At 37.0% G+C, this 15,458-nt stretch overlaps 2 protein-coding genes across 18 annotated transcripts in view; one reads left to right on the top strand and one right to left on the bottom strand.

Moving 5' to 3' along the window:
* The window catches only part of DNAI7 (dynein axonemal intermediate chain 7), a 65,907-nt gene extending 57,296 nt beyond the window's left edge, over positions 1-8,611 (bottom strand). Inside the window, exons 1-2 of one of the 10 annotated variants that reach the window (XM_077870698.1) lie at positions 8,446-8,611; positions 5,185-5,202 (exon numbers count right to left, since the gene is read on the bottom strand). In XM_077870698.1, the coding sequence (XP_077726824.1) occupies positions 5,185-5,202; positions 8,446-8,448 (21 nt within the window). In that variant the 5' untranslated portion in view covers positions 8,449-8,611. Of the gene's footprint in view, positions 1-2,691; positions 2,752-5,184; positions 5,203-7,179; positions 7,330-8,427 lie in introns of those variants that run through there. The other 9 variants (XM_077870703.1, XM_077870700.1, XM_077870699.1 and 6 more) reach the window with 9 other exon arrangements.
* ETFRF1 (electron transfer flavoprotein regulatory factor 1) lies at positions 8,579-15,375 on the top strand. 8 transcript variants are annotated; one of them, XM_077870712.1, is made up of 4 exons: positions 8,593-8,733; positions 9,113-9,207; positions 14,267-14,354; positions 14,436-15,375. In XM_077870712.1, exons 3-4 carry the CDS (start codon positions 14,304-14,306, stop codon positions 14,655-14,657), a joined length of 273 nt encoding a protein of 90 aa, XP_077726838.1. In that variant the 5' UTR covers positions 8,593-8,733; positions 9,113-9,207; positions 14,267-14,303; the 3' UTR covers positions 14,658-15,375. The 8 variants fall into 8 exon arrangements, with proteins under 8 accessions (XP_077726837.1, XP_077726838.1, XP_077726843.1 ...); XM_077870713.1 differs by having other exon boundaries at positions 8,615-8,737; XM_077870715.1 differs by having other exon boundaries at positions 8,628-8,733; positions 9,162-9,207.
* Positions 15,376-15,458: the final 83 nt, after the last annotated feature.

Raw genomic sequence — 15,458 nt, 5'->3', positions numbered from 1 at the left:
TAGCCCAGGCCCTGGGGCAATGAAGCAATGAAGCCCAGGCCCTGGGGCAATGAAGATTTAGATCTGCTTTGGTTTCGTAGAGCAAGGAGAGTAATTCTGAAAAGGGAAGACAGTAGATTTTTCCCAGAAAAGGGGAAATATGGAAGTTGATGATCTGGAAATTGATTTCCATAAAACTGTGTCACAGCATCTGTGTCCTGGCATCCTTTGTGTATCTTTTTATTTGTAGGTTTATTTTGCTGGAAAGACTTCTGATCCCAACTGCTGCAAAAGATTCATAACTGGTCCTCCTGCTTCTACTCTTGCTGACCTACAATAAATTTTCCACTCACCTTTCAAAAAATGAAAACAATAAGATTGATAAACTCCTGGCCAGGCTTATCAAAAAGGGCAAGGACCCAAATAAATAAAATCATGAATGAAACAGATCACAACCAACACCAAAGAAATATAAACACTTAGTAAGCACATGTTATCAGCAACTATATGCCAACAAACTAGGCAATCTGGAAGAAATGGATGCATTCCTAGAGATATATAAACTACCAAAACTGAAACAGGAAGAAACAAAACGTGCACAGACCCATAACCAGCAAGGAAATTGAAGCAGTCATCAAAAATCTCCTAATAAATAAGAGTCCAGGCCTGGATGGCTTCCCAGGGGAATTCTACCAAACATTTAAAGAAGATTTAATAGTTTTCTGAAGCTGTTTCAAAAAATAGAAATGGAAGAAAAACTCCCAAGATTTTTCTATGAGGCCAGCATTACCTTGACCTCAATACCAGACAAAGACCCTACCTAAAAGGAGAATTACAGATCAATATCCCTGATGAACATGGGTGCAAAAATTCTCACCAAAATACTAGACAATCGGATCCAAGAGTACATTAAAAGGATTATTCAAGTGAGATTTATTCCTGGCTGTAAGGGTGGTTTAACATCTGCAACTTGATCAATGTAATACACTACATTAATAAAAGAAAGGATAAGAATCATATGATCCTCTCAATAGATGTAGAAAAAGCATTTGACAAAGTACAGCATCCATGAATGGATAAAACTCTTCACAATATAGGGATAGAGGGAATATATCTCGATATCATAAAAGCCATATATGAAAAGCAAGGATGTAGAGAAAGGAGAACCCTCTTATGCTGTTGGTAGGAATGCAAGCTGGTATAGCCACTCTGGAAAACAGTATGGAGGTTCCTCAAGAAGTTAAATTGCTACAACCCAGCAATTGCACTACTAGGTATCTAACTCAAAGATATAAATATAGTGATCTGAAGGAGCACCTGAACCCCAATGTTTATAGCAGCAATGTTCACAATAGCCAAACTATGGAAAGAGCCCAGATGTCCATCAACATATGAACGGATAAAGAAAGTGTGGTGTATATACATGGAATATTACTCAACCATCAAAAAATGAAATCTTGCCATTTGCAACAATGTAGAAGGAACTAGAGGATATTATGCTAAGCAAAATAAGTCAATTAGAGAAAGAAAATTATCATACGATTTTACTCATATGTGGAATTTAAGAAACAAAACAGAGGCTTATAAGGAAACAGAGAAAAAAAATAAAACAAGATGAAATCAGAGAGGAAGATAAGCCATAAGAGACTCTTAATCATAGGAAACAAACTGATGCTTGCTGGAGGGGAGAGGGGTAGGGGGATGGGGTAAAAAATAATAATAAAATGTGAGAAAAAATAAAAATAAAAACGTAAATACCATTCTTCTGCTTACAACTTTCTCAGGCTACCCACCGCAGTCAGAATAAAACCCAAACATTTCACCATGGCCTACTTAGCCATTACTGCAATAACTATTTTTTCTTTCTAGAATCTTATCCCCCAGGTAATTATTGACTAATTTGCTTCATCTAAGTCTCTTCTCAAACTTTACTTCTTTAATCACCCTATATGAAACAGCATCGCCACTATTGCCTACCACACATTTCTCACTGACCCCTTTCTTGGTTTTCTGCATTTCCAAAACTATCTGAAATTATATTCCTACCCACCCTGCCCCCTGATAGAATGTAAGTTTTATAAAATGAAACCACTATCTTGAAGAGATATCTGCACCCCTGTGTGCACTGTAGGACATGGAAACAAAGTATCCATCCATAGATTAATAGATAAATACATAAAAATGAAATATTATTCTGCCATAAAAAAGAAGAAAATCTTGCTATTTGTGACAATATGGATGAACCTTGAGAGCATTATGCTAAATGAAGTAAGTCAGAGACAAACACTGTATGGTCTAGCATGGGGAACCTAATAAAGTTGAACTCATAGAAGCAGAATAAATTGGTGATTGTCAGGGGCTGGGACACTGGGGAAGAGGGCATAAACTCTTATCAATCTTAAATATTTTCACCACACACACATATGTAATGACAATTATGTGAGGTGAAAGATGTGTAATTAACTTGAATTTAGTAATCACTTCATAATACATACATACATAAAATTGTTACATTGTATACCTTAAACTTATACAATGTTATATGTCAATCATATCTCCTTAAAGCGAAATTAAAAAAGAATGTAAGCTTCATGAGATCCGGGACTCTGTCTTGCTACTGTTTTCTTAATGTCTAGGACACTGCTAAATCAGTAAAATAAGTATTCTTCTATATAACTGCAAGACATTATAAACAAAGATCTTCATCCTTACCTTGTTTGTGGTACCAAAAAAGAGGGACAACATAAAAATCATAGTATATACTTTCAATGAAATATGATGCAGCTGTGAAAAGAAGTGACACTATCTCAATGTGCTGATACAAGACAGTCCAAAGACATACCTATTCTATCCAACCTATGATGCCATAAGATGTAAGATGTACCTTTAAATTATACTACCTAAACAGGGAATGCCCAAAATGGGGGTCTAATAGGAGATGCCTGTGTAAAGCTGGAACCTGAGTAATGAGAAATGAGCCCACAGCACAGAAAGATACAGCAAGAAAACTCGCAGATCTTAATCCTGAAAAGGAATAGATAGAAGAAGAAAATCCTGAAAATTTAAATCACAAGCCAGTTCATGTGGATTTACAGTCTGACTGATACCATTAGGATGGTCCCAAAACTCTCAGGCAGAGAACTGAAAGTAATATCAGGTATGAGTAAGCTCATGTGACTGGCAGAAGCAAACATCCTCTCTGGAAGAAATGGATGTCAATCCAGGACTACAATGATTATAAGATGATAGTGACTATAAGACATATTCCAATTTTAGTAATGTTTTAACTTTTACATTTAAATTTTAAATGTAAAAATATGAGTATCCTAGAATTAATGAAAAACAGTATTATTAAATGATAAATGGAAGGTGCAGAATGCTCCTGTCTGTGGGGAGAAAAGGGATGTGTGTGTACTCTTTAACACTTAGACAATTTGTGAAAAGATACACAATAGTTCTTCCAGTCTTGAAGAAATGGAAATTTTTCATTTTTATGCTATTTAAATTTTGTACCATGTGCATTTATTAGTTTCCCTTTAAAAATTTATGATCAATCAGAAAGAATAAAGTATAGCTTTCAATGTTTTCCTAACCATACTGTAATTTCCCTTACAGACTCAATTTATCCCAAACCACAATCTTTAAGAATGGAATAAGTAAAAAGTGAGTGATTTGGTCCTTATGTTTGGTTTCAAATTTCATTGGCTTCCTATCACCATTCTCTAAGGGATACAACACTCTTAAACAAAATAATCCAGAAGTATTTATTTAGCACCCATGCATACACAATTAGAATAATGAGTTTTCATATTGAGAACAATGCCTCTAAGATTTCACAATCTAAAGCCAAAATTGAAAATCCACACAAACCAGTAACTACAGACCCACATACAAATAATTGTAGTCTTCCAGAATACTTCCATGAAAATGAGCCCAGAGCCTTCATAAATTTTGTTCAGTCATATTCACGGCCTTTAAAACAGTATCAGGTTAGTAGTGGGTCCAAATGACTGAGAGAAGCAAACAGAGGAGGCACTCAAAAGTGTCTCTTGAAGAAATGTTTAATTGTATAAATATTGAATACACATTTTTAAAAAAAGCATTTCCTTTAAATAGATGTTTTTAAATGGCAGAGTAAATGGGCTTCCCATATTCAATATACAAATATTGATTGAATTTCTACTATGCACCAGGCACTGCACTAAATGCTATGAACATAAAAATTAATATGACAATGCTCCTGACCTTGGACAGCTCACAATTATAAATTATTACAATAAAATGATATAAAGGTTATAACCGATGTATGTGCAAATGAAGGTTCTATGAGAACACACAGGATAACTGATTGTGGAAGAAAGAATAGTAGAAAATTTTACAGAGACATGACCTTATGAAATATGCCTTAAAGTCAGCATTTCAAATTCAAATTCCTATTGGGATCAGGCAGGTAAATAAAGTAAGGAATTTGGTTATAGTCAAGATTATGGCAATCTGAAGAGTTTATGCATTTCTAAAAAGGGGTGGCTGCTATTCAGTCTAGCCAACTGCTGCCTCACGGTACTATAGACCCAATGTTATCAGGTTTCCAATTTTTCAAGAATAGATGGAAATCATATTTTTCTATGAAAATAATTTGGCAACTAATAAAAAAAAGTTTCAGGTCAAAGAAAATGTTTAGAAACTAAATCTGGCTTGCCAGACAAGATATTATAATCTCTGCTTTGAAGCATAAATCTACTAAATGAAAAGGAGAGAATTAGGCATCCTAGACATCCTTTATTAAATTCAAATTTCTACAAAGTACAAAAGAAAATCAAGTATGCATTACTGTACAATCCATTTAAAGATATATTACCTTAGGGTCCACTTTTAAGGTTTGGTAGCTAAATTTTTGTGTTTATCTGGGATAAAGAAAAGGGATTCCTAATCTAACACTTCCTAGAGCACAACTAATAAAGCCTCAAACTCTAGGTACAAGTAAAAATTAAAGACTGTGAAACTAGACATATCTTTTTACGTCAAATTTGAAGTACGTCCTGTTTTTAAAGGATTACCCATGATTTAAACAGCATTAACATCTTAAAAAGTAAGCTTAGTAAATCCTATTTAAATTATAATAAAACTAACTTAAAAAATTTAAAAACTCTGTTCATACAATGTCAGTGCTTATAAAACTATTTTGAGAAAATAATTTCTACCTACCTTTTTTGCTTTGGGACCCTAAAGGTTGGAAAAGACAAAAGGATTGATAAATTTTTAAAACCTCAGATATTTAACAAAAGTACCAAGATTATATTAAATGTGAAATTAGGAGAAGCCGGGTAAAAAAGCATAAGGAAACTCTCTGCATCATCTTTGCAACTTTTGTGTAAATCTAAAATTACCTCAAAATAAAGTCTTTTTAAAAAGAATTTAGACAAAACTATAAGCAGGTCTAGGTGAAACTAAAATAGTTCACCTACTAAAGCACCTTTATGAATTATACACTTTTTAAATCTTACACTCTTTCTTGACAGTCACTCAGTGTCTTATATATAATGAAATGACCTACCACTACCTGCTACCAGAGTAGCAATCAGGTAGGTACTGATTTAAAAGGCTCCAAGGAACAATAAGTGATTGACTAAATATTGGCACTGATGTCAAATTTGAAAGTGTGGAAATTATAAATAAATAATCTTTCTAAAAATAAATAAATAAATAAATAAATAAATAAATAAATAATCTTTCTGTAAAATTAGATTGTTGGTTGTATAGACAGAGTCAGTTATTTAAATCAGGCAAAGCTATGATAAAATGATTCTGTTCAGCAACGTGTTTTAAAGCAGATCTATTCCTCTTTGGAAATTATTTTGGAAAGCCCAGGATTGCAATAAATATTTATTAGGATTATCATTACATGTGTTTTTCAATTAATACTACTTGTAATTTCCTGATTAGGCTCATGAGTTCATAAGATTTCTAATAGGGAGAAAAGATGTAGGAAATCATGTGACTATGAGATTATGTGCATTCCACATCTGAAGACCTATCCAGGAGAAATTACTGGTTCAAGCTATAAGATTATCACTGTATTAAATATAATTGTTGAAACTGACATGAACCAGTAGATTTTATCTTCTTGAAAGTACATTTATTTCATTAATTCATTTAGCAAGTATTTATTAGTGATTTGCACACAGGGTGCTCTGGGACACTGGAGATGATATAAAGAGGAATAGTAGAGACTTTGCTCTCATAAAATTTTTACAATTGGGTTCTATTTTTATTATCATATTTACTATCAATTAATAGTTAATAGACTTACATCTTGAAAAAAGTACTATATAGCAGAATATGCTGTTCCTGTTCTCAAGTAGCCATGTTTTAAGATGGGCAAATTATCATCTCTCACTAGTGCTTTTAATGTCCTTACCCTAACCCCTCCTGCAAATCATAAAAGCATCATGTAGTAGAGTACAGTTGGCCCTTGGACAACACAGGGGTTGGAGTGCTGACCCCCATGCAGTCAAAAATCCACATATAACTTTTAACTCCCCCAAAACTTAACTAATGGCCTATTGTTGACTAGAAGACTTACTCATAACGTAAACAGTTAACACATATTTTGTATGTTATATGTATTATATACTATGACAAAATAAGCTTAAGAAAAGAACTATTAACAAAATGATTAAAAATACATTAACAGTATTAGACTGTATTTAGCCAAAAATATCTGCCTATAAGTGGATTCCTGCGGTTCAGAGTGAATCAGTGTTATTCAAGAGTCAACTGTAGCTCTCAAAGTTCAGAGAGCTTGTTAAAAAAATGCATATTTCTGCAGTAAAAGTGTACACACTTCTCCCTCCCCATTGTGGTTCAGTAGATATTATGGATTGAACTGCATCCCCGCAAAATTTGTACATTGAAATCCTATCCCACGGTATCTCCAAATCTTATCTTATTTGGAACTGGGGTTGTTGTTGATGTAATTAGTTAAATTAAGATGAGATCAAAATGGAATAGGATAGCCTTTAATCCACTATAACTGGTATCCCTATAAAAAGGAGAAATATGGACACAGACATGCACACATAAAGAACACCATATAACAAGTGGGGCGGTATGTTGCCACAAGCCAAGAACTACCAGAAGCAAGCAAAGAGGTCTGAACAGATGCCTCCACTTGCAAAAGGAGCAGAGGCCTGGAAATACCTTGATCTTGGATTTATCAGCCACCAGAGTTTTCAGCCAACAGTAAGTTTCTACTGCTTAAGCCGTTTTGTTTCACTTTGTTACTTGGCAGCCCTGGAAACTAATACAGTAGATTTGTTTGGAGTCCAGGATGTTGCTGGAATCTGAATCTTAACAAGTATTCCAGATGTTAGAAGCAAATATTCCAGGAACATTTTGAAAAACGTTGCTAGAATGATAAGATGAAATTTGTGTTCCATTGGAAAATAGAGGCTTATTGTTCCCTCAATTTATCAGCAGCTTTAAGTCAGCTTAATGTCCATATACTTCTGGTTCTTCTCACATGACCATTCTCCATCAATTCTGGTAAACTCATATTCATACTTTAAAACACAGTTTGAAAAGCATTGTTCTTCCCTTTCTGTGCCCTTTCCCACCCCAATTTCATCATTTCCAATTTAATCTTACTCCATTGTAGACATTTCAATATTACAGTTAAAAACCTGTATTCTTACTTGGTTAGCCTGTCTCCAACAGCAGGGAGGGTTTGTAATATTCATTTTTAGATCCCTACTTCTAGCCTAGTGTCAAATGCAAAGAATGTACCCCGTATTTCCCCTTAGTTAACGAATTAAATACATTTCCTACTTCCTTTGGTTTTAATCATAGAAAACGGAAGTCACGTTTAAGAAAATGGGAACAGAGATAATTTCATACGGGCAGGTTGGTCTGTGTTCTTGAAAAAGACATGACAGCTGAGGAGTTCATTAAGACAAGCAGCTTTATTATATTTAATAAATTCAAGGCAAGCGGAGTAACTCGAGTCACAAAGCAATTCATATTCCCACAAAAGACCACATAGAATAACTTTTCAAAGAAGCGTTAATTCCAACGGTTGTTCATGAACTACCGAGGAGGCGCAAAAACACATTTTCGCCAAGCTGCCAATGAAAAAAAAGCAATTTGATGGAAACGTCGAGCATTCTCAGAAATTACCAAGGTGAGGCCAATTCTGAAACGTAGCAGCAGTGCGAGGTTAGGACACTACTGGACCGCACTGACCGTCCCGTGTGCAAACGCCGGTTTGCGACTCATCCCGGACGGGAAGACCACACATCAGGAGGCTGGTTCCCCACGGGGGTAAGGGTTCTTTCTTAAACCCACCCGCTCCCCTCTAAAACATGTCAGGCTCTTATTACATCATTTAACACGGGTGAATCACTGCTCGCCCCTTCACCTGCCCCCCCCCCCCCCCACACACACACACACACACTTTTCCTTGCTCACCATTCTGCAGCGAGCACAACCTCTGCAGGCGGCCAAATCGGAGCTCAGAGTCGTCGTGCGGACGAACGCTCCCGCGTTGTCAGGACGACAAGCCCCGCCCACTCGCGCCCAGGGGAAAGGGCGCAAATCCTCACGTACGGGTCCGCGCAATCGCGCTGGGGTTCTTCCGGGAGGCGCCCCGCCCCCTTCCCTGACTGGCTCCCGGACACCCACACCCACCCTGCTTTGCGGTTGACAGATCCCGGAGTCGAAGCGGTCGGAGGCCGTAAAGGCTGTGCCTGCCGGAAAGTGCGTGAGTGCGGCCGCCGGGGCGTTTTCTTTTCCCAGATCCTGGGGTCTGGAGGCGGTGAAGTATGGTCTGGGCAGGGCCCGTCAGGTGTGGCACGGGGGGTTCTGAACGCCTTCCGACGCTGACGGTCTCTTTCTCACTGGGAGTGTGTTGGGACGCATCTGTGTGTGAGGGATTCCAGAAGGAAGGGAGCCGGCGGCTACGCGACTGCGTGATGTGACTGACACCCACTCGAGGGGGCCGCCTCTTCCACCGCAGTTTAGGCCCGAGGAGGGGGATGGGCCCGACTGGCAGTTTAGGGAGGGAGGCAAACCACTTGGTTCTGAGAGGGTTGGTTATTTTGGAATTAATGACCTTTGGATTCTTCTCTCTGCACAGGGTGCAGTTTACTTTCTGTGCAAAGCTATGTAATGCCGTTTTTCCTCAGGGCGGCTCTTCAACAAGAACTGGAAATTACCTGAAGCAATTCCTGGGTAAAGGATTTCCTACAGTTGGAGGTCACTGAGGCCTAGCAAGACTCCTTCAGCCCAAGGTCACAGGCTGATTGTACCAGCCAGGAGCATAACCTTCAGAATTTCAGTCTCCTCCCCACATGAGTAAACCACTGGCAACTTAGACCAGCAGGAAAACTAGAAGAAATTAAGAAATTAAGCTCCTCCAAAATCTCAATTCTTTGACTTTAGGGCCATGTTTTAGCAAGACAAAACATCAAATACCTTTTTTTTTTAAATTTATTTATTCATGAGAGACAGAGAGAGAGAGGCAGGCTCCATGCCTGGAGCCCGATGCGGGACTCGATGCCAGGACTCCAGGATCACGCCCTGGAGCCAAAGGCCGACGCTCAACCGCTGAGCAACCCGGGCGTTCCAACATGGAATACTTTAAAATCACTGGCATCCGTTTCTTATCTCTGAATTGTAGTTTTATAATGTTCTCTCCCTTTCAACTTTATTGACTACATGTATTAGTAAATAAGTATTACTGAGCCAGTCTTTGTGGGCTGAGGTGTTGTTACTCCCACTGTAACAGAAATCCAGGTTGTAAAATATGACATCCCATCCCCCAACCCCTGCAAAATAAAAAACATCTTAATGTCCACTTCATATAAAGTTTTGAAGCCATTTGCTATGGAAGTGAGTTTTTGTTCTAGTGTTTATAAAACCTCAGTCAACTCAATTTGGATTGATGGGCGAAATTACCTGTAGGGAAGAGGACTTGGTCACGCTCTCACTCTAAGCCACCTCCCTCCTAGGGAGGAGGGATTGCTAGTGATGTGTAAAAAAGAACATACTAGACTGTTTTAGGGACACTATGCTGTAAAAACTATCCCCGTGACTTTGGTTCTCCTCTAGGACTTTTCTTGCAAGCTGCTAAGTGAAAGGGCGGTTTCCTGTTCTGCCTTCAGACAGGCATAGTATCCACCCATTCGGGATACTATGCTCCTTTCAACTCCTATAATCTGGCTTCCTAGGATGCCTTGACCAAGCCAAATGTCAGTCTTAAGGCGTAAAAATCTTTTGACACCTACTTCTGATGACCTATCCTTTGGATCTGGTGTTAAGAGTTTTTTACATGAAGCTTTTTTAGGCTTAACCAATTCGGGAAAACACACTTTCCTGTTTGAAGCTGTTTGAAGTCAAAATCTACCAGAAACCAATAAACAGTAACATTGCACTGCTTTTCTCTGCCCGTTTTCCTTCAGCTTTTATTGCCATCCGAACTTCATCAGGAAGAATTAACAACAGCTTTGGCCACCAGTAAAATGACAATTCTTAGTTAACCCAGGACTGGAGTTAGTTAAGTCTGAACTCCTTAGCTCACAGTCATTGGAAAAAAGCTATCAGTGGCGATTGTTGCTTCTTCCCCTTGCCCACCACACACTGTCTCAGAATGATAGGGGGCTTCTCTCGGCCTAATAGTTTGGCTCTTTACAAGTAACCTCCATAACTTCATGTAGGGTTAAGGAGCAGCCCCAGGTCCCTGCTGCATTTTAATTTCACCAATTGTGAACCCAGAGTGAACTTTCTCCGAATGGCTAATAAACTTAAATGCCTGAAGGACAACATAAAATAATAATGATAAACTGCCTTAATTTCTGTAAATCAGCATATCAAAGAACAAGACAATTTTGCTCTAGTCAAACCAGCTACATTTTTTTTGCTGGGCTAATCCTCTATTATGTATGATTTTTTAAAAAGGCAATAGCTTAAAAGGACAGTTTAAGCTTTAACAAATTACAAATTTGGAGTTAAAGCTGTGTTCCTTGCCAGAAAATTAAACAGGCTATAATTTGCAATTTGACAGTATGTCTGTGTAGATTTAGAATCATTTTTAAAGCATGTGATTCTTAAGAGCCATTCTTCAATAAGATTAAACCACTGGAAACTGGCTCTCAGGGAAAAAAATTTTTTTTGAATTGAAATTAGCTATTAATATAGTAGTTTAAAAATGAACCCTTCTAATTTCATTCCCTTTCAAAACTCCACTGATCTTCAGTGAAGGGATATAAAAATAAACTGGAAAAATGAGAGAGATGACATCAGTAAAATTTTGGGAGCTGCAAACCAGATGAATGAATGTGACTCAACACACCAGAAAAGCCCGATTTATACTGCATAATTCTCCAAAGGCATTGGAACAAAGACAATGGAATTGGAAATGAAAAATGAAGTAAATCAGAGATTAAGTGAAAACTATTTGAAAAACACCTCTAGAGGGATTGCACTTCTCACTCCCATAGAAGCATGGAGACTTATTTCTGACCAAATAATACTATTCTCTGCACTGGAGTGTCCTCACCTATACTAAGTATGTAAGAATCACACTGGAAACAAATTAAGTGAATTTGGTATATAGAATGCTGAATGCAAGGCTCCCATTCTTCCACTTAAGATTGAATAGGCAAATCCTCAGCAAATTCGAAGTTTCTTCTCTGGGGAATGACCAGCCCAGGAGGAATGATCTGACACTTTTGATTTCTAGAGGTTCCCCAACAAAGGGCTCATTCAGATTATCCTAAGTGAAGCCCAGAGTGTAAATTGCAACTATGTATACAGATCTTCTAAAACTTTTTTTTTTTTTTGTCCTCATAAAAAGGGGGGCAGGGGGAAAGACTTGGGAAGAAAGCTTGAAAGCAACCCAGATAAAGAAGAGAAAGCAATTTGGAGAAAAAATTGCAAAAAAGCTAAAAAATAATTATTCTGCTATGTTAATAGCAAACGTGTATGTTTGCTATGTGAATTAGCTCAAAAGCTACCAGTAAAGAGGGGAATTATATAAGAATTAAAATGGGAATAATGTTCCTATGTGATTATTTCTCCCTTAACAAAATGAAGCCAAAGAATCAGATTTATAAACTTTTTAGCAAGAAATGAAAAGGTCTTCATTTAGCTGCCATCCTGCCAGGGGAAGTCTTCCAAGTATATTTTTTAAAAATTTAAAATATGTATTTACACCCAGAGCTCCCACTCCAGCAAGGCATACCTGGTTTTATGCAGCTTGACTGGTGGCTGGTTTAACCACCTACCCTGACCACTAATTGGCAGCCTTGTGGTTTAGATAGATCTCTATTTCCATGTGTACCTACCTCACTATCTCCCAGCCCTACTCTTAACATTTTGCCAGCATATTTACACCATTAAAAAGTTTACTGAGGGGGGATCCCTGGGTGGTGCAGCGGTTTAGCACCTGCCTTTGGCCCAGGGCGCGATTCTGGAGACCCGGGATCGAATCCCACACCGGGCTCCCGGTGCATGGAGCCTGCTTCTCCCTCTGCCTATGTCTGTGCCTCTCTCTCTCTCTCTCTCTCTCTGTTGTGACTATCATAAATTAAAAAAAAAAAAAGTTTACTGAGGTACAATTGACATACAGTAAGCTATACTTGTTTAAAGTGTGAATCAATCTGACAAATTTGGCATATGCATACAGTTATAAAACTATTACAATAATAAACATCTCCATTATCCCCAAGGACTTCCTCCTGCCTTTTGCTCCCTTCCTGTTCTCCAGTCCCTTGCTTCCATTCCCAGGCTACTCTGTTATTTCTGAGCATTTTAAATATCTGTAGTAGTCTCCAGCTATTCTACAAAGTAAGTGGCCTGTGACCTTCACAACTATGAAGTTCATAAAAGTCAAGGAAAACTGAGGAACTGTTTCAGACTGAAGGCTAAAGAAACATGAAAACTAAATGCCATGTGTAATCTTGGATTGGAAGCTTCTGCGATAAAAGGCATCTTTGGGATGACTGCCAAAACATGTAGTTGTGGATTTGATGTAGTCATGTAACAGTGTTAGTTTCCTGATTCTGATGTTTGTACTGTTCTGTAGGAAAAAAGTCTATGTTCACAGGAAAATACACTCTAAAGCTGTGTTGTCCAGTATGGTGCCAATTAAGCCCCTGATACCTATAAGCACTTGAAATGTAGCTAACATGACACATTGAAATAATATTTTGAGTATGAACAAAATATATTAAAATAATTTCACTTGTTTTTTTAATACTAGAAAATATAAAATTACATAGGCATCTTGAATTACATTCTGTTGGATGGCACTGCAAAGTATTCCCACTGTTTATCATGTTACCAACTTACTCTCAAATTCCTAAGGAAAAATGTTGCAACTTTTTTGCAAGATTGAAATTATTTCAAAATAATTATGTTAATGGGAGACATAAAGTATAAAAGTTTTCTTAGGTCACTGGGAAAATAGAAATAACAGAAATTTAAGATAGGTTATAAATGACATGGACATTTGCTTTGGGCCTACCATGAACTAAATGCTTATGGTGTTAGGAATTTTATGATTTAATCCCCATGACTATAACAAATAATGAGAATTATTTTCTATATTTAGGCTCTCCTGGTACCTTTAAGGAGCCACTTTTCCCTACTAGCACTAACAAGTTATATGTAAAGTATAATCTACTCCACTGGATATTGCCTGCTTCTCACATATGTACCCCACTTAGGAGTTGTTGACTGTCCTCCTTAACCACTACTCTTACTGCCCATCTACCATTAGCCATGAACCTGCTTGACTCTCATATCTTCTACTCTTTAGCCTTCCTTAGGATAGCACCCTTCTAGGTATGATCGGGCCTCTTTCCAGTGTCCTCCAAATGAATCTGGCCTTGCCTTGAGAGCAATGTAGACAGTCTTCCTTTGAACAGTAAAGAAACTGAAGCTCATAAGTAATTTCTATAACATTATGTAGCTGAGATTCTAATTCATTCCACTCTATAAAAGAAGGTTCATCTATATAACTATCTTTGACAACTCATTTTCTCTCTCATTACCCTTTTTCCTTCATAAGACTTACACAATTCCTAATTCTCTTGTTTGTTTATTATGTCTCCCCCAGGAGAAGTTAGTTCTGTGAGAGCAGGTATCTTACCTGACATTTCATAGCTATATCCCAGTGCCTGGAACATAAAAGTGCTCAATAAGTATTTACTGAGTGAAAAAAGTTACAACGGATTCTTTTTTGAGATTACAATGCAGATATTTACAATTTTTTTTTATTTTTCTTTAGGTATGTTATGTATAAAAGTGGATGCTTTCCATAATAAATGAAAATGGCCAACTCTTTAAGAGGAGAAGTACTGAATCTTTATAAAAATGTAAGTAATTATGTTGCCAGTTTTATACATATGTTATTGAGATACAGATCATTTAGAAACATATAACCTTTGTTTTTTAAGCTGCTGTATCTTGGACGAGACTATCCAAAAGGAGCAGACTATTTTAAAAGGCGTCTGAAGAATGTTTTCCTTAAAAACAAAGACGTGAAGGACCCAGAGAAGATCAAAGAACTTATTGGACGGGGTGAATTTGTAATGAAAGAGCTAGAAGCCTTATACTTCCTTAGGAAATACAGAGCAATGAAACAACGCTATTATTCAGATACCAACAAAACTAACTGATCACTTTTACTATAATTTGACTGGAATTCAGTGCCAGCTGATTATGTATAACAGTTATGATAAAAGTAACTGTAACTTAAAATGGCAAGATATAGTTATGTAAAAAATACCTGAGCTGCCTTATTGAATTAATGGGTTTCAGCTTCTGTTCACAGAAAGCTTTATTTTATCAACAACCCTTTATGTTTAATTTTTATAGAAAATCAGCAATATAGCCAACTATACCAATTAAAAATTAATGGATACTCAATTTTGAATGAAAATACAGTGTACTTATTTTAACTCAGTAAGCTTTTACCAATTATTCTTAGCCCATTTCTCCATTTCACTGAGTAGAGAATACTACTTAATGCATTTAGTTAAAGCAAAATAATTTCCTGCACATTGATTTCCCTTAACTTTTGAAGGAGTACCACCTTACTTTTGATCCTATTTGTTACATTAATAGCACACATTCAAGGTTCACTACAAAACAAATAGCACGTGGTAATGATTTAAGTGCAGTTACAGAAATAACATATATGGAGTAAGATAATTTCTGATCTTGAAGTAGGCTGCCAGTGATTGGCATTACATACATACCTATGTAGTACCTTCCATTATTAATTTTGCTGCTGGCTACCTTTGGGTCTTAAATCACCTGTATCAGTTACCTTTGTGTATTAATTACCTTTACTGATAAAAAGTAATAAATAATGTTCTGTTCTTTCATCATAAAGGCAGATCTGTTTTGCATCTACTTCTAAATGAGTTAACATAGTAATGGACCTAAATCTAACATGATTTTAAGCAAACACTTAA

This window comes from Canis aureus, chromosome 25 (genome assembly GCF_053574225.1).
Source record: "Canis aureus isolate CA01 chromosome 25, VMU_Caureus_v.1.0, whole genome shotgun sequence".
Lineage (NCBI taxonomy): Eukaryota > Metazoa > Chordata > Mammalia > Carnivora > Canidae > Canis > Canis aureus.
Note: the sequence above shows the minus strand (reverse complement) of the source record. Positions and strands in the feature narration are given on the sequence as shown.